At 39.5% G+C, this 19,983-nt stretch overlaps 1 protein-coding gene across 2 annotated transcripts in view; it reads left to right on the forward strand.

The window, feature by feature from the left end:
- LOC126268180 (DENN domain-containing protein 1A-like) overlaps window positions 1-19,983 on the forward strand; it is a 257,983-nt gene that overhangs the window by 132,519 nt on the left and 105,481 nt on the right. For both annotated transcript variants that reach the window (XM_049973781.1, XM_049973782.1), the window contains exon 9: window positions 2,678-2,854. In XM_049973781.1, coding sequence (XP_049829738.1) covers window positions 2,678-2,854 — 177 coding nt within the window. The remainder of the gene's footprint in view (window positions 1-2,677; window positions 2,855-19,983) is intronic.

Below are 19,983 nucleotides of genomic sequence, written 5' to 3' on the forward strand. Positions count from 1 at the left end.
TTGTGTGTCCCCTGTCTCTCCACATTCCTGTGTGTTTAACCTCACCATCCCCCTTCATTCCAGAATTTCAGATTTCTTTTTCTCAAGGCAGAAAATATACCACTCAATTGCAATTTCTTCCTGAGTATATGTGAATAAAACGTAATAAACTTCTGCCACATTATAAAATGTTTTTCCAAAGTGTGCACATGTATACAACTTGCACCAGTCAATTGGAACTGGCAAAAACTCATGGAATATATGCCACAGTAAAATTCAGTATGCTATGCAGAATTGTGTTGATTTTCTTAACAAGATAACTCATAGACATGATCCATTTCTATCTTGTACAATGGTGCCTATAGATGTGAATTGCTTGAACTTTTGGATATAATTGTATCCTGCCATTGAACTTCCTCTGAAGATCCACAGATTTGACCATTTTAACTTCCCCATAGTTGCTGGCCTCAGAAATGCCAACCAAGCAAGATGGCAGAGTGTTTACTAGACTCCTGTTCATATGGCAATGGTTCAAATTCCCATCCAGTCACCCAGATTTAGATTCTCAATGATTTCCCTAAATCATGGCAAACACTGCTCTTTCAAAAGGGCACAGCAGATTTCCTTCCCTGAACCGAGCATATGGTCCATCTGTAATGTCCTTATTGTCAACAGGACATTAAAGTCTAATCTTCCTTCCTTCCTTCAAACCTGACCTTGAGTGTAACTTTATCATTGTGCAGCATGTGCAGTTTGTTGTCAAAATGTTAGTTTCACATCTTACAGGCTCATCCCATTTCAAGGGTCACTTGAAATCGGTAACTGTTGCACAACTAGCTAGTCATACTTTGCTACATCCTTGTACACAAGAATTCCCCATGTACATTTTCTGCTGATGCTAAACATTTCATCTACTATTGCCACAAAGGATACTAAGATATCCTTCTGAATTGCTTTAAGTAATTTCACTCTCACTAATAATCTGTTCATCTTTGAAGAGTAACATTTAAAGGGGAGGGATATGAGAATTAAATTGCTCATTTTATATCAATGTTTACATGTGTCACTTGTAAAGAACTTTCTAGGAATTCGTGTACCTTCAGTTCATTGCCCACTTTCCATGCTTCAGTCATCACCCGATTTCTTGTTGTCATTATTGTCAACTTTGCTTTAAGGCAGCTCTCCTTGATACTCTCTCCTGTCCAAGTTTCTTCAGCTCCATGTAACTATTGCACTCTACATCTACTTGAAACTGCATGCTGTGGACTCAATCCACATTTTTTATTCTCACACTTCTCCCTCCCATGCCATATTAACTATTCCTTGATGTATTCTTCTGTTGCAGTATATTTCAAAAGTTTGTTTTCCTCTTTTTGTAGTGTTTATATTCAGGATTTTAACAAAGGCCTTGTTGGTCGACAGTTCACTTTCTGACAGTATTTTTGTAATCCTGTCTGTGACTCAGCATCTCCACTATATAGTGAATAGCAATTATCATTTTCGTAATACTGTTACATTCCATCCTGGAGTTTCTATTGTTTGGTATTAGATGTTAACTTATTTGTCCCATTCATGAAAAGTTTCCATTTTATTGCCAACCTGAAATTTATATCATCTGTACTTCTGACATTGCCAGTTATTTTTATGCCCAAACAGAAAAACTCCTCTTCTTCTTTTAGTATCTTATTTTCTGATCTGCAGTACTGATAGCTCTCTGTTCTTCAGTGTGTGTCAAATCCCAAAAACAATGTAATTTGAACTTTGATAATTGCTTATCTTCACAATTCAGTATTCTCTCTTATACACCATTTGCATTCTTGGAAATATTTGCTTAGAAGATTGTGTGTTACATAAATATCTCCATAAGGACACCGTTAGGGTGTGGCTAATGGCTGTATAGTACTTTTGTAGAGCTGGCCATGATGTCTCCTTTGTTGATTCTGCTGAGTCTGTGGAGTCCATGTGGCTTCTCGTTGTCTAGGTGATGATTCTTTTGCTGCTCTGGGTCCAAGAAAAGGTGTGGGGTTTTTAATTATCACTGAACTATCGAAATCATGATGCAGTATTCCATGGTTTATTTTAACAAAAAAACATATTTGTTGTCAAAATTATAAACAACTACACTCAACTGCGACCAATACTCAAGTGGCCGAAAACCCATTGTAGACCAAAGATCATGGTCATAAGCTACAAAGAACATATAATTCCAATATCGATAACTGATCGCAACAACTAACTTAGTATTATATTAAGCAAAAGCTTTCTTTAGCATAACTTTAGTGTGTAATATAACAAAATTATGTCTATTTGTCAGTTCCATTACAATGTGCATCCTCCTGCCTTCCCACCACTTTTCGAGTCCCATGACATACAAACTCTATTTGATCAAAAAAGATCCATGTGTAAAATGAATCTTTCACTGATGGTCAGCCACTGTTCAGATTTTTTGGTCAGTATGATGACCACTGATCTGTCCATTGAAAAAGTTTTAGATTTTAGTGTAAATTGATAACTAGTGTATTCTAATTGGTATACAGTATATGGACATGTACAAGACATTTGAATTCCATATAATCCCCCTCACCCGCTTCTTTCTTATGTTTCACTTATGTAATTTTAGTTCTTGAGTTGTAGTGTGCTTTAATTAGATATCCACCAGTATTCCAAACTTTTATTTAGTTTTACATTTTGTTCCAAGTTCATAGAAGAAAGACTTGATATGCTCAATAGTGGCCTTGGATTTTCTGATGAATTTGAAATGGAAGCGTGTAATTATTCTGGGAAGTCAAGTTCAAAACTGAAGCAGCAGTACAAAGATTGGACATCAACAATGAAAAAAGAAGGAACTGCCTTTTTCAAGACTGTCAAGAGCAAGGTAACAAGTAGTTGTAATGCACAATAATTTTATTTCCTGTTTTGTTTTGAAACTTTTATTCGTTTCAAAGGAGCAGAGTTAATGTTTTAATAATGCTGTGACTCCTTAATGAATGTTAATTTTCAGTTACTATGTAAGCTTTTTCGTGTGTGTGTGTGTGTGTGTGTGTGTGTGTGTGTGTGTGTGTGTGTGTGTGTGTGTGTGTGTGTGTGTGTGAGAGAGAGAGAGAGAGAGAGAGAGAGAGAGAGAGAGAGAGAGTGTTAGTTAGTTATAGTGCAACGTATCAACATTGGATGAGTATTTTAGTATATGTATAGCATGGCGCAAACATTGTTTCTTATTGTCGCACCTAGTTAAATTGTGGTATTTCCACCATATGTAATTATTTATTTTTATGACTGAGCTATGTTAACATCTGTACATATAAACACCTTTAGGTATGAAATTAAGTTTTAGATTATTGGTTCATTGGCCGTGCAGTCTGTGATAAATTTGTGCATGAAAGACAGACACACATTTATTTGTATGTTTTAAACCTTTTTTATCCACCTGCAATTTCAGATGTTTAAATCCTCAATCTCACTGCCTTGATTTTATTTTGCAGTTTGTTGTCATATTATTGCCATGTCTCATTCTATATCTGTATCAATAAAGTAAGTGCTCTTGGAATTAACAGAATATGTGTTAATCATATTATTTTAGTAGAGTTTACAAAATAAGTTCTGTTAGTGAGATCCACTGAATTATTCTGACCAAAAATGTAAATTTACATGCACATATGTCATGCTGTGCTGCACACTTTTTATAATTAAAAAAAAATTGTAGTGCACTACCAGTGTAAAGTACATTATCTTTATCTTGTATCATTTCGTACAAAGCATACCACAGAATACAAATCACACATTTTTGTAAGTGTATTTTATACATATAATATTCAGGAGAATCAGTCTTCCCTTTGTGCTCAAATAACATCAACTAGGTCTATATCTGGTCCTCTAGTAGCAGGGGTGCAGGTGATTATGGGGAGCAGGGGGTTGTCTAAAGCATTTTGCAGCTCTAGCATTCTTAAGTTGTGAAAATAAAAAAACATTTATCAGAAGTTGAGAAATTTTTATGGACAAAAATATTGTCAGTCAGTGTGCACATTTTTTGGTGAAGTCACTTGTAGGCATTCAGAGTAAGTACGTATCTTCTTTGATTTGACAGAACCATTACATCCTGCAGGTGGTGCTGTACTTGGAACATCATATGGAAATTGAGGAGAAACTTATTTTTTCCTTTCATATGTTGCAGTGAAGGAACAAAAAGCTTTAATGTAAATGGAATAGTGTACAGTTTGATCTGTATTAGGAATCTGTTTTAAGTCCACTGTTTTTATTGCTCTACCATTAAATATGACAGACAATCTTTGAAAACTATTTGCAACTATGATAGAAGGTAATATCTAATGATTTATCATAACATTATCCCAAGACTATAAAAACAATCAGTGCAGTTGAATGCTGTAAATTCTAAAGAATGGAAACACCGTTGGTTGGTTTTTATACTAAAGAATGTCATTTTTCCTTCTGTTATTGTAACCATGCAGATCATTCTTCCTTTTGAACTGCTGTGGACTATTTACAAAAAACTTCATGGTGGAACAAATGTACTGTGAAGTACAAATCGGAATGCCATACTCCTTAAACAGTTGTCTAAAAGATGACCTTGGGTGTGCACCACATATTGTTCTTATAACATGTCTTTGAGAAATGATAACTTTTCCCTAAAGAAAAGTTTCCCCAGAAAATTGTTCCATATGATGTTATTGGATGAAAACATGCAGATTGTCAAGTTAGTGATTTGTTGCTCCCCAAGATTTGCAGTTTTTCTAATTCAAAAATGAGTGTTTCCCAGTTCAAATTCTTATCAATGTGGACACCAAAAAATTTTGAAGTTTCCGCCCTATTTCCTCCCCATATGTCACACTTATCATTGGGCCAGCTGGAGTGGCCAAGCTGTTCTGGGTGCTTCAGTCTGGAACCACGCGACCGCTATGGTTGCAGGTTCGAATCCTGCCTAGGGCATGGATGTGTGTGATGTCCTTATGTTAGTTAGGTTTAAGTAGTTCTAAGTTCTAGGGGACTGATGACCTCAGATGTTAAGTCCCATAGTGCTCAGAGCCATTTGAACTTATCATTGGTGCAGTACCTGTAGATGTGCAGATCTGAATATGTTATGCCTTTTTAAAATTAACGGTGAGACCACTGATAGGAAACCAATTAATGATATGTTTAAGAATATTATTTAACATTTTTTCTGTATTATGTTTGGTTTTACGATGATATTAATGTCACCTGCAAAAAGAACTACTGCTTGTTGTATATTAGATGGTCAATCATTTACATATGTGAGGAAGAATAGTGAACTTTAAATTGAGCCTTTGAGAACCCCATATGTGATTTCTCACCACTGAGAATAATGTCCTCAGACTACAATGATTGAATTACTAAGTACAACTAGCTGCATTCTTTTGGTTAGATATGACATCCATTGGTTGGCTATACCATCAATCCTACTAAAACTTCAGTTTATTTAGGAGAGTATAGTGATTCACACAGTCTAGTGCTTAAGATAGGACAAAAAATACCAACCAGCACTATTTTATCATTTAATGCTTGTAAAATTGAGGGAGTGAACATGTAAATGGCATTCTCAGTAGAGCAACTCTTTTGAAATCCAAACTGTGGTTTGCCGAGGATATTATTGCTTTTCAAGTAAGATAGTTTTCCAGAATACATCACCTCTACAAAGATTTTGAAAAATGATGTCAGCAGTTAAGCATGTTTGTAGTTGACATCTGTCCTGTCACTTTTCTTAAATAGGTCTTTGACAACAGCATATTTCAGTCTCTCTGGAAAGATGATTTGAGTTAGTGATGCATTACATATTGCAGGTAAGACTGGGCTAATTATATGAGAACAAATAATTAATTCTCTGCAGGAAATACTATCAAAACTAGATGAGGTTTTATTTTTGAGATAATGTATAATTTTCTCAATTCCAGGAGGAGAAGTTGGTCATACATTAATATAGGTGAATTTTATGGGAGTTGCTGTGATTTTTCTCTTGAACTGTTTGTCCATATACTTTCTACTATATTTAAGAAATGATTATTAATTATATTTGCTCCTATCTTCATTTTAAGACCGATATCCATCACTATTTCTCTGAATTTTTACTTTCCCTTTTGAGTTTGCATTCACAGCTCAGAAAAAGGCAGCCATCAGACCATTGTTTTTAATGCAAGCTGTTGTTATAACATCTCTAAATTCTAATTCTGAAATCATTGTATATTTTCTCAATTTTGGGATTCGTTTTTAATAGCATAAACTCATTCAGGAGAAGCTGCAGCATCATTTCAGCAAACGGTAACCCAACATATGATTTGCACATGGGTAAAAATTCATTAGGTTGGACTATTATACAGGTTCGGTTTTCTGTGGTCTTCCAACAGAACTGAAAAAAACACATTTTGAACCCCAAATTTTCACATCTAGTAAGTCTTCCTGGTGCTGCACACTTTCTAATTTTTAAATGGTTCTTTCCAGTAAGTCTGAAAATTTTGCTATAATATGATACATATATGTGTGTGCTCTCTCCATCATTTTGTTTTTGTATTTTCGTAGTGATGCGTTCCATGACAGAATTTCTGAAAAAAAAAATTAAACATGAATTTTAAAAAAAAGGCAGTATTCAGCATTCTCCATGCCTCTCACACATAAAGCACCTCAAATTTATTCATCAGACATAAAATTTGTTTATAACAGTTCTTTTCATGCAGAACAACTTCCACTTTGTGTAAGAAATTGTCAATAATTGTGCATCCACTTCGACATTTAATGGGTGGAATTAATTTAATGATGAGGTCATTGACTTCTGAATTAAGAAATTAATTCAGAATTAAAATGATGTAGAACGTTGCTTACCATAATATAGGTTGTGTCTATATCTACACCTATATATTTTCAAAACAAAGATTCCAAGACTTACCAAGCGGGAAAGCGTCGGTAGATAGGCACAATGAATAAAACACACAAACACACACACACAGAATTTGAGCTTTCGCAGCCGGCGGCTGCTTCGTCAGGAAAGAGGGAAGGAAAAGGAAAGATGAAAGGATGTGGGTTTTAAAGGAGAGGGTAAGGAGTCATTCCAATCCCGGGAGCGGAAAGACTTCCCTTAGGGGGGAAAAAAGGATAGGTATATACTCGCGTGCGCTCGCACACACACACACACACACACACACACACACACACACACACACACACACACACACATATCCATCCATCCATACATACACATATATTTTCATATATGTGTACAACTCTGCCAGTTACTGTATTGTGGATAGTGAAGGATTCTTTTCACTGTTTACCTCAAATACTGGTTCTCGAAATTTACCCAGTAGGTGTTGCTAGCACAGTGTAGCCGGTGGTCCAGTAATTCACATTAAAGTTTTTTGAGTTCATTTGATACATATTTACATGTCATAGCAACAAGGAGATCAAGTGCACTGGCTCGCATGCATTGTGTGTGCTGTCTCAGAGTATCAGTTGCCGCAAATGGCACCCATGAAAGTACATAGTACTATGCAGCCTTGGATTTACGTGATGAAAGTGTTTGAGCTTCCAAAAGGAAGAAGAATAAGACATATATGAAGCTGTTTTATTATTCCTTAGGTAACTTATTTTTTATAAAATACTAGTTCTAGAAAAGTGTTTTGCCTTTTATTTTGTGACACAATGACTACTTGAAAAACATATTTATTTGATGCATTTCCATGAGCAGAAGAAACAATGGCAGATTTCATATCTTTTAATTTATCATCTCCTCTTCTACAACTGTTCTTACATGCTGGTCTTTTTAATGGTAGTTGTTCTTTGTCTACTGTGATAGACTGTTTCATAAATAGTCCAAGACAACAGAGAAATAGCAAACTCCTAACAATCGCTTTCTAAACCATTTGAAGAGAGTAAACATTGCTGTAAATGCAGCAGTCAGTTCAAGATGTCTCCAACTTCTTCAAGGGAAATCGGGAAAATAGTAGCTCTTTCAAAAAACAAAAAAAAAAAATGAACTCTTTGAGGTGATAGAAATTCAAGCAAAATATAGTGAGTATGTTTGTCTGATAAAGTTACTGCACTTAGCCGTATCTTCAATGAAGAAAGTTCATGAGATATCTTTCCAAACAGACTAAATGTGGCTTTTTGTCAACTCTCTTTTAAGAGAGTAGGACAAATATTACTGTCTACCCATTTCTCTACTAAATCCTTCACAGAATTTTGTAAAAGGTAATGTATTTAAGAATGGTGTAGGATATCTGCAAATAAAAGATGCTCATTCTATCACAATTTAGATTCTGGAAAAGCCTCTTGACTGAGCATGCTGTCGGCCATTTCACTGACTATATTAAAATATCTGAATGACAGAATTTTGCATGCCAGGTATTTTTTTAGTCTAAGGCAGTAGACTGTACAAATTGCAACATTTTTAGGAGAAGCTTAAAATGTTTTATATTTAATGCTTTATATTTAACTGATAGGTAGTAAACAGTCATTTTCAATAGTTCCTGCCACTCTCATGATGAATATTTTGGCTGGGATCAGATTGCTACTGATGTTGCACGTGGTTCAGTTATAGGGCCATTCCTGTTCTTGTTATACAGGGTTATCCATTTATCTGATGACTGACTGTGCGGCGCAGTAGAGGCCAGGCAGCGAGTGCTTCTTTGCCCAGTGGTCAGATGCTGTGTCGCCTGTCTACTGCTGCGGAACGACATGCCTACACTTAAAATATAAACAAATAAATTTTGTACTCACCCATGTCATGCAAGGGGATACTGGAACTGCTGGCCACTATTTTTCACACATTTATGACATTTGTGCAAGAAATTGTTAATCACACAATGTAACTCTCTAAGATATTGAATTAATTGATTCATGGATATTATCCTTGAGTTCCTCTGTCGTGTGAGGATTCGTTGTGTACACTTTGGCCTTCAGTGCACCCCACCAGTAAAAATCACATGGAGTTACAACAGGACTTCTAGCAGGCCAGATATTATTAGTAATCACTCGAACACATCATGAATTTCATGCGAAGAAACATTGGCCATATGAGGCCAATGCCGAATACTGTTAAAAAAATAGGAAGCTTTGTTCTTTCGCTCAGTTCATTAAAAAATGATAGCAAAGTGTTTTGCACTTATCTTTCACTTGTAACTGTGTCATTAAAAAAAATTGGGCCTGTTATTCTGTCATCACTAACTGCACACCACACCCCTATTTCTAATCGTGAAGGGGTTCCTCACGAAGCCCAACAGGTCTACCTGCGCTCCAATGTCAACAGTTTCGGGAATTAACATACCTGTGTAAATGGCACCAAGCCTATCTGAAAACAGAATGAGGTAAGGATCCATTTTACCATTATGAACTTGTTTTAAAACCCATGTGCAAAACTTAAAACCCTGTGTGCAGGAACACCAGATCGAAGTTTTTGTACTACTGATACTTTATATAAGACTTTAGCCCAAGCACCTTAGCACCTCTTTGTACAGAGGTGCACGATATTTGTATTTGCTGTGGAAGACGGCTAAAAAACCTTTTATGGGAATTTTCCAGGTGGAATGCAAGATCATTGAGACAAGCCTCTGTGAGCACTGTACGTAATTTTTTTGTGCTTCTTGTCTTGAACACTTCCTGTTTCATGAAATTCATTCATTAATATGTGAACTGCATCATGTTTTGGTACTCGAACATCTGGTAACTATTGTTCAAACAATCTCTGAACAGTACGAGCGGTTTTTGTATGCACATGCAAATCATCAATAAACACTCATTGTAGAATTGAATAATTCACTCTTGCCATTTTTGTGCTCACAAACTTCACTGTTACACTCGTGATGCCTGTTTTACTACTTGAATGGCACTGGCCAACAAGGTGCATATTTCTGTACGGCCTCCAGGCTTAAACCCCAAAAAAAGGGGTGGTGGAGGGGGGACCCATTCGACTGGCATGTGCGACTTCTGTGGCAGGCTGTTGTCAGATAAATGGAACATCCTGTATTTAAATGACGTTACATCTTGCCCTGATCCATAAGGATCAGTGCTCTTTGTTAGTGATAATCAAGTCCTTTAAAACTCCAACAATAGAAGAAGCAAAAAATAAAAGAATATTACGATTGATTAATTCTCTGTAAACTGTCTGTGGCTTGATTTGGGGAGGGAAGAAATAAAGCAGTTTATTCAATTCTGCACAAGGCATGATGCATCATCAATAATAGTATCACATGGGAGAAAGTGTGCATGAAAAACTGATAGTTAAAGGTCATGTAATGTCCTTTGATCAGAACTTGAATTGGGATTTACATACTATTGTTCTTCTCAAAATGCTTGTGCTTTACGTTTGCACTATGTATAAAGACTGATTTTGGTGATGAGCATTAGAAAACTAGCTTGCTTTGCAAATTTCTGTACACTGATGTCACATGGAATAATTTTCTGGGGCAACTCCACACATGGACACGAAGTATTCATTGCACATAAATGTTTTATAGCATTCTTGAATTTCATGTAGGCAACACTTTAAAAAGCTTATACATACTAACAACCACCTCACACTACATTTATATTGTTGTGAAGTTTGTTGCAAAGAATCAGGCACAATTTCAAACTAATATCATTCATAACTATAAGAGTGGCAACAAAAATGGCCTCCATACTCACAATGTAAACTTCCCCTCGCAAAAAAAAAATAGTAAAGCATGTTGCCACAAAAATATATGACCACCTACCAAGTGAATTAAAAGTGCCGGTACATAATGAAAGTTCTCAAAACTAGTCAAAATCGCATGTACTTGACAACTGCTTGTACTCCATAGATTATTTTATACATGTATCACAGTTAATACAAATTACTTCCTCTGTTTTTATGAGGTGGTAATACAGGAAGTGCTGGAGAGGTAGCATTTCTGCTGACGACTGCCAGCACTGTTAGTTGTCATTAATCGTGTGTGGTATTGCTCTGTAAGGCAGAAACTGATAAAGTTGGATTAACTACCATGATAAATCTTTCACTGTGAAACACAGTGTATGTTGTTGTGAAAGTTTCGGACGTATTATAACCTTATGCTGGACTGGGACATATTACAACTGTCTGGTGGGCTAGGATGTATTACAATTGTCAGCTGGACTGGGACACAAACTAGGACACTCTTAGTTTGCAGGCAGTGCACCTGTGCACCTATCAATGACCTATCCTGGAATGACCCAGTTACCTTAATTTAACTTTGTGCTTTCTTCTAATGATGTCGTGTGTTTATAATGAATAGGCGAAAATGTGTGGTGAGGAAACAGTCTCAGAACATGAAATTTACACAGAAACATTAAGTTTGGCCAAGGTTTCATACTTACTTATTAAACACAGCCTCACAGTAGATTTAGTCACCAATTAAATCTTTGTCAACAATCCATTGCAGTTTGAGAGTATGAGAAACATTAAAAAATATAATACTAGAGGAAAAATCTTTTGCACGTCCTTGTAGTTTATGTAATTTTAACACAGGAAGTAGTAAATAGGAACTAGTAAATAAAAAGCTATAAACCGCTTTCATAATCTGCCCATGGAAACAAAATGTCTGATAGACGGTAGAAGTGTCTCCTTCTATATCATACACTGAGGGGTGTTCAACAAGTAATGCAACACACATTTTTCTCCAAAAATTTCAATTGGCAAAATGTAAAATCTGTTGTGAGACATCACAAAATACTCCCAGTTCAGCCCCTATTGTTTCATGAAGTTCTGATACATGGTGGCACTATACATAGCCTTCAAAATGGTGTCTGTAATGGAGGTGTGTTCCAAGCAGAGTGCTTTCATTGAGTTTCTTTACCAGAGATTCATATGCACCAGCAGAATGTCTACAGAGACCTGCCAGTGAACAAAGCATGTTGAGGTGCGTGTCAACATTGCAACAAGGTCACACAAACCTGTTTGATCTCCTCTATGATGGTCAGCCACACACAGCTGTGACACCTGCAAAGTTTTAATGTGCAGGCACTCTCATTCATGATGATTGACAGATCACTATCAGAGATTTCGCTGCACCACTGTATGTCTCTGTTGGTAGAGCTGACACAATCGTCCACCAGTGGAGTACTCGGTGTGTGTGTGTGTGTGTGTGTGTGTGTGTGTGTGTGTGTGTGTGTGTGTGTGTAGTTTCTCACCGCCTAACAGAAGACCATAAAGTGCAATGAAGGACCACCTGTGTGGAATTGCTTTTGCGTTTTGTTTGTGCGTTACAGGGCTGATCATGACAATTTTTTGTTGAACATCGTCACAGACAGTGAAACATGGGTTCATCACTTCGAACTAGAAAAAATACGGCAATTGTGGAGTGGCACCACACTGCCTCTCCACTGAAGGAAAAGTCTGAAACTGGATCCTCAGCTGATAAAGTCTTCAGGGACTCTGAAAGGGTTATTCTGTTTGATGTCCTCTGTCTTGGTGCAACAACCAATTCTGAAGTGTATTGTGCTACGCTAAGGAAATAGAAGAAACTACTTCAGTGTATTCATCACCACAAAACTGCAAATTAACTTCTCCTCCTCCATGATGAAGCAAGGCCTCACACAAACCTGCACATCAGAGGAGAGCTGACGAATCTTCATTGGATTGTTCTTCCTGACCTAATGTACATTCGGGAACTCGCACCTTCCAAGTTCCTTCCGTTTGGCCCAGTGAATGGTGCACTCCTTGGGAAACAGTATATGGGTGATGGGGAGGTTATTGATGCAGTAAGACATTGGTTCCAACATTGAACAGTAGAGTGGTACCATGTGGGCACAGGCCTTTGCCGTAAGGTGGCATAAGACAGTCAAATTGGTCAGAGATTAAGTTGAAAAATAGGGTTTTGTAGCCAAAAGAGTGGGAATAACTTGATGTACTAAAATCCTAAATAAAAACAGATTGCTTTCAAAATAATAAGGTGTTGCATTACTTATTGAACACCCCTTGTAATTCTTGAGTAGAAATAAAAAGTCAATTCCAAACCTGTAACACTCTAGCATGTAGCCGCATTAGGTTAGCTTTTTGCCTGTTCCATAGATCATGTTCACAATAGCCCACAATAACTCCTCATGATATAAAATGTGTCAATAGATTTACAAATGAGATACATTTTCTCTATGAAATGATTGTCAGTTACATATACATTTTTTAATCTTAGTTTACAACAAAATTTGATAAATGTAATGAACCACATACATGTCCTATATGGAATTACTTCCATATTGTGTGCTTAGTTGCATACCTCTGTATTATCTTACTTTTATCAATGTGCAAAATGAAATGCTACTAACATTTAGAATATTTAGCAATTCTAAAGCCACTTCTAACATGAATGGACTTTGGCTGTTTGCATCAGCAGAAGGTGTCTTAGTTACTGCACGATATTGTGAGGACTTGAGGAATTAAAAAACTTGGATGTACAAGATTTACATACTGTCATTATAGTCTTAATGCAACACCATTTGATTTAAATATCTTTGGTAGACTTAACAAATCACTTTCCAGAGTGACATTTGCAGCTGACAATAGTCTTCTGGTATGTGGCAAACTACACTTCCACTGATTCAGAGTTGTACCATGTACGTCCAACTCTCAGGATCATATAAGGCACTGTAAATGAGTTTTAGGCAAAATAAGAAGAAACTTTGCTTTTGAAGGCTGCTCAGCAATTTATATAAGTATTGGAATTTTAGAATAAAATCTGATTTTTTTTCAACAGTGTTTTCTTTGGTGGTAGTCACATTGTTACATGTGTGGTGCTGGTTACCTCCAGCATTGTAAATGTAAACTGCTCTAAATTTGCTGGCCTGTACTCAAAAACAATAATGAGGTTGTATGTGCTGGCTCCAAGAAATAGAATGTAGCAGGTGCCTGAATGTATGACACTTTAGGTGTAATTGACATGGAGGGGACTTATTTGGCTTTATACTTGTGTGTAATTTTACTACATGATTCCTGTAATGTTCAACAGAAGATTGTCTGCAAGTAAGCTTTCAGGCAAAAAGGCCTTCATCAGAAATACATGCGCACACGTGTGCGCACGCTAGTCTCCAGCTGCTGAGTCCGGAGCTGGCCTCAGCAGCCAGAGACTGTGGTTGCGTGTTCGGCAGCCAGAGACTGTGGTTGCGTGTTCGGCAGCCAGAGACTGTGGTTGCGTGTTCGGCAGCCAGAGACTGTGGTTGCGTGTTCGGCAGCCAGAGACTGTGGTTGCGTGTTCGGCAGCCAGAGACTGTGGTTGCGTGTTCGGCAGCCAGAGACTGTGGTTGCGTGTTCGGCAGCCAGAGACTGTGGTTGCGTGTTCGGCAGCCAGAGACTGTGGTTGCGTGTTCGGCAGCCAGAGACTGTGGTTGCGTGTTCGGCAGCCAGAGACTGTGGTTGCGTGTTCGGCAGCCAGAGACTGTGGTTGCGTGTTCGGCAGCCAGAGACTGTGGTTGCGTGTTCGGCAGCCAGAGACTGTGGTTGCGTGTTCGGCAGCCAGAGACTGTGGTTGCGTGTTCGGCAGCCAGAGACTGTGGTTGCGTGTTCGGCAGCCAGAGACTGTGGTTGCGTGTTCGGCAGCCAGAGACTGTGGTTGCGTGTTCGGCAGCCAGAGACTGTGGTTGCGTGTTCGGCAGCCAGAGACTGTGGTTGCGTGTTCGGCAGCCAGAGACTGTGGTTGCGTGTTCGGCAGCCAGAGACTGTGGTTGCGTGTTCGGCAGCCAGAGACTGTGGTTGCGTGTTCGGCAGCCAGAGACTGTGGTTGCGTGTTCGGCAGCCAGAGACTGTGGTTGCGTGTTCGGCAGCCAGAGACTGTGGTTGCGTGTTCGGCAGCCAGAGACTGTGGTTGCGTGTTCGGCAGCCAGAGACTGTGGTTGCGTGTTCGGCAGCCAGAGACTGTGGTTGCGTGTTCGGCAGCCAGAGACTGTGGTTGCGTGTTCGGCAGCCAGAGACTGTGGTTGCGTGTTCGGCAGCCAGAGACTGTGGTTGCGTGTTCGGCAGCCAGAGACTGTGGTTGCGTGTTCGGCAGCCAGAGACTGTGGTTGCGTGTTCGGCAGCCAGAGACTGTGGTTGCGTGTTCGGCAGCCAGAGACTGTGGTTGCGTGTTCGGCAGCCAGAGACTGTGGTTGCGTGTTCGGCAGCCAGAGACTGTGGTTGCGTGTTCGGCAGCCAGAGACTGTGGTTGCGTGTTCGGCAGCCAGAGACTGTGGTTGCGTGTTCGGCAGCCAGAGACTGTGGTTGCGTGTTCGGCAGCCAGAGACTGTGGTTGCGTGTTCGGCAGCCAGAGACTGTGGTTGCGTGTTCGGCAGCCAGAGACTGTGGTTGCGTGTTCGGCAGCCAGAGACTGTGGTTGCGTGTTCGGCAGCCAGAGACTGTGGTTGCGTGTTCGGCAGCCAGAGACTGTGGTTGCGTGTTCGGCAGCCAGAGACTGTGGTTGCGTGTTCGGCAGCCAGAGACTGTGGTTGCGTGTTCGGCAGCCAGAGACTGTGGTTGCGTGTTCGGCAGCCAGAGACTGTGGTTGCGTGTTCGGCAGCCAGAGACTGTGGTTGCGTGTTCGGCAGCCAGAGACTGTGGTTGCGTGTTCGGCAGCCAGAGACTGTGGTTGCGTGTTCGGCAGCCAGAGACTGTGGTCGCGTGTTCGGCAGCCAGAGACTGTGGTCGCGTGTTCGGCAGCCAGAGACTGTGGTCGCATGTGCATCTGTGTGTGTTTGTTTTTGTGTTTGTGTTATTGTGTTTGTGTTATTGTGTTTGTGTTATTGTGTTTGTGTTATTGTGTTTGTGTTATTGTGTTTGTGTTATTGTGTTTGTGTTATTGTGTTTGTGTTATTGTGTTGTGTTATTGTGTTGTGTTATTGTGTTGTGTTATTGTGTTGTGTTGTCTATTTCTGATGAAAGCATTTTTGGTCAAAAGCTTACTTGCTGACAGTCTTTCTGTTGTGCCTATCTGTGCCTCAAATTTATAATTGCTGTATTGCTAACAGTTTTATTATGATAAGTTATGTCAGGAACATGCTCAAGTATGTAGAGCAATGCTGTTGTAATAAAACAGGCAACAAGTACTATGAATAGGTGCAGCAGTAAGTGATCTGTGGACCACAATAGTTTAAATAAATTTGTTATCAGGATGTTAATAACTTCTGAAACAGGAAGTAATCTCTCTTTCACAACAAAAACTTAATAGAACACAATGAAGAAGGGCTACTATATCTGTGACCCACAGTCTACCCTTCCTCTGTTCATTCACTCCCTCCCATTCCACACCTCCATGTTGTCATTGGGTGCTGCAGGAACTCATTGGTGCCAGTGTCCACGTCATGTTTTCATCCTATGCACCTGCTACCTCTCATCCTGATGTTCCTATGCTGTGCTCCTGCTGCCTCCCTCCCAGCCATCAGGCTAAATTGCCTACCACACTCTAGCTCAAAAAAGGATTTACCCAAAAGCTATTGAAGCTCATAGAGGAGGTGTTTATTTATGGACAGGCATATTTAAAGTACATTTAAAAGCAGAGTAAGCCACCCAAGCCATTGGACAAGATCCTTCTACAGGCTGAGACAGAGAGAGAGAGAGTGACAGAGAGAGAGAGTGACAGAGAGAGAGAGTGACAGAGAGAGAGAGTGACAGAGAGAGAGAGTGACAGAGAGAGAGAGTGACAGAGAGAGAGAGTGACAGAGAGAGAGAGTGACAGAGAGAGAGAGTGACAGAGAGAGAGAGTGACAGAGAGAGAGAGTGACAGAGAGAGAGAGTGACAGAGAGAGAGAGTGACAGAGAGAGAGAGTGACAGAGAGAGAGAGTGACAGAGAGAGAGAGTGACAGAGAGAGAGAGTGACAGAGAGAGAGAGTGACAGAGAGAGAGAGTGACAGAGAGAGAGAGTGACAGAGAGAGAGAGTGACAGAGAGAGAGAGTGACAGAGAGAGAGAGAGAGAGAGAGAGAGAGAAGCATCGGAAAGCTGTGCTTCAGGGAAAATGAGAGGAACAAGAAGCATAGAAGGGGAAAGGACTATGCACTTGAATTGGGGAGAGAGCAGGTGTATGTGAGCTGGAGTGGAGGCTGGGAAGGGGATAGAGGCAGCTGGAAACAGGAGACTAGTGAAGGTTGCGGCAAGGGGGGGGGGGGGGGGGGGTGTGTATGGGAACAAATGATATATTGTAAGGCGAGTTCTCAACTGTGCAGTTTAGAAAAGCCGGTGCTGATGGAAAGAATCCAGATGGCAAGGGCTGTGAAGCAGTGTTTGAAGTCAAGCACATCATATTGTATAGCATGCTCAGCAACTGTGTGGTCCAGCCACACTGGGTCACAGTTTGACAGTGGCCATTCATGTGGACAGCCAGCTTGTTAGTGGTATGCCTGCATAGAAATTCACACTGTGTGGGTAGACCATATGCATGCTTTCCCACATGCTCCTGCCTTTGACATGGTTGGAGAAGCCTGTGACAGGACTGGAGTAGTTGCTGATGAGAGATGTATGGGACAGGTCTTCCATATAGGATCATTGCAGGGATATGAGCCATGGAGCAAGGAACTGGGAGCAGAGGTCAAATAGGAACAGACAAGGATATTGTGTAGAATGGGTGAGTGACAGTATACCACTGTGGGAGGGGTGGAGAAAATGGTGGGGAAGATATTTATCATTTAAGAGCACAACTGAGGATAATCAAAACCCTAGCAGCGTACATGATTATACGATTCAGTTGCTCCAGTCCTGTATGGCACTGAGCTGGAATGTGATTTGTGGCTTGTCAGTGGTCTGGACAATGTGAGGCAACTGTCAGCTTATTTGGAGAGAGACAACATTTGTATGTTTGCTGTGGGTGAGGGAGTTATCCATGAAGTGGAGGTCAACATCAAAAATTCATATTTATCTCCTGGCCAGGTCTGAGATCAGACAACTTCACCTTGAACTTCAAAGGGTGCTCTTTTTAAGAAAAACTGAAAATACTCTTCTGCTTTTGCCATATCCAGGGAATATAAGAAATGTAGGCATTTAACCTTTAGTGATCAGACAAAACTTTGTCAAAGGATGGGATACTTTATATGTAAGGATGTTATAAAACTGATTTTGACCAGATTGAGTGCTTACATATATGGAGGGTTTAGAAAACTAACCATGGTAAATCTGAATTTCCAGTCCCAGATTTTCATATGATGTAGCAGTTAGTAGGTGATAATATAAAAGGCTTGAGGGATTGCTTTATGGGGAACAATACTAAATGTGGGAGGAGGAGGCGGAGGTGGTTATTGTATTAACATCCGTTGACAGTGGGGTCGTTAGAGACAGAGCACAAGCTCAGATTAGGGAAGTAGGGGAAGGAAATCAGCTGAGCCCTTTCAAAGAAACCATCCCTGCATTTGCCTGAGTGATTTAGGAAAATCACAGAAAACCTAAATCAGGATGGCTGGTTGTGGATTAGAACAGTCACCCTCCCAAATGTGAATCCAGTGTGCTAACCACTGTGCTCTCCACAGTGTAAATAGTGTGGTGTGTTGATGTCTGTTACCTTCTACGGTAAATGAATTTTTGGTCACAAATAGGCTGTCAGGCTGCTAATAACCAGTAATGACTTTGTATTTGAGGATTCTGGTGCCACATGATCAACATGTGAAATTATCTTGTTCATTCTCAGCTCTGATATCTGAAGACAATTGGACCTGCACTGAAACTGCTATGAGCGTGGATACACCATGTTTTAGTACTGTTAACATGTCTCGCCAAGCTCTTTATGCCTGACAGGCTAATGTACTATTGGAAGGTTTATCTGAGTCTCTTCTACTGTGTGTGCTTCTGGGAAACAGCTTTTCTGTCTAGGATGAAGAAATATTGGGAAAGCTTGACTAAGGAAATGGGGACAATGAATTCAGTCACTGAGGCAAACCTTTATGCTTGGATGTTCAAGTAGATTGTCAAAATAGACCGTAACATGGATGTTAGAAACCCACCTATGTTGGATAGACAACACATTTTTTCAATCAAGATGAAAAATGGTACACGAAGTAAACACAGAGAGAAAGTTACATAGAATGGTAAGTCAACAATGGAATAATAATAATATGGAAGCATGTGTTGTTACTCACCACATAGATTAGGCACTTAGTTACAGACAGGAAGATTGAAAAGATTACTAGAAATATTTACGCTTTTGGACAAAGTCGTTTCTCAGAAGTAGAACTCTCACACATTCACACAACTTACACACATTTGGCTACTAGAAATATTGAAGCTTTTAGACACAGTCTCTCCGCAAAAGGAGAACTCACACATTCATAAACTTATACACAACTATTTGACAGCTAGTGATGAAATGTGGTGACACTGAGAGATAGTGGATATCTTTTTCCTCACTTGGCATGAGAAAATGAACCATTCATCTGTGTGCTCTTATAAGTGATGTAGACATGACTAAAAGTAAGAACTTTCAGGCTTTCAGTTTCTCTTGATATTTATGCTGAGAGAATAATGCTCAGGATTATAAATCTGTGTGTCCAAAGCATTATAATGAGGACCTTGTGTCCAAAGGCACAATATTTCGACAAGCAACCACTTTGCTATCTTTCAAGTGTACTGATAAACTGGTTGCAGATGGATGACCCACCGTACCCACTGTTTGAGTTATCTGGCAGTCCATTGTTACTCTGTCAAAGAGTGTATTCATCATAAATCTTACATTCCTAGAAATGTCGCAAGTTATTGTGGGAGAAGGGGGAGGGGGGGGGGGGGAATAATCAAGTAGAAACTTAGGCACCAGTGTTTTTCAGTGGATTTGATCCTTGGTTTTGGATAAAGCAACTCCAGAGGCAATAAAATGTTTTATCATTTACGCAATTTTGTGCCTCAACATTCCAACGTTCCATCTGAAACTTATGTGGACTTCACTTTTATAAGCTTTAAGTAACATTGTGATTGTGTTGTTTTCAAACCTCAGAATTTTTTCATGTTACCTGGTTCAGTAATTTCTAGAAAAATGTATTTATAGGAAGAAATATTATATGAGGGTCTCCTCAAAGTTTGTTGGTACTGTTGTTGTTATGTGAATAGGATACACC

This window comes from Schistocerca gregaria, chromosome 4 (assembly GCF_023897955.1).
Source record: "Schistocerca gregaria isolate iqSchGreg1 chromosome 4, iqSchGreg1.2, whole genome shotgun sequence".
NCBI lineage: Eukaryota > Metazoa > Arthropoda > Insecta > Orthoptera > Acrididae > Schistocerca > Schistocerca gregaria.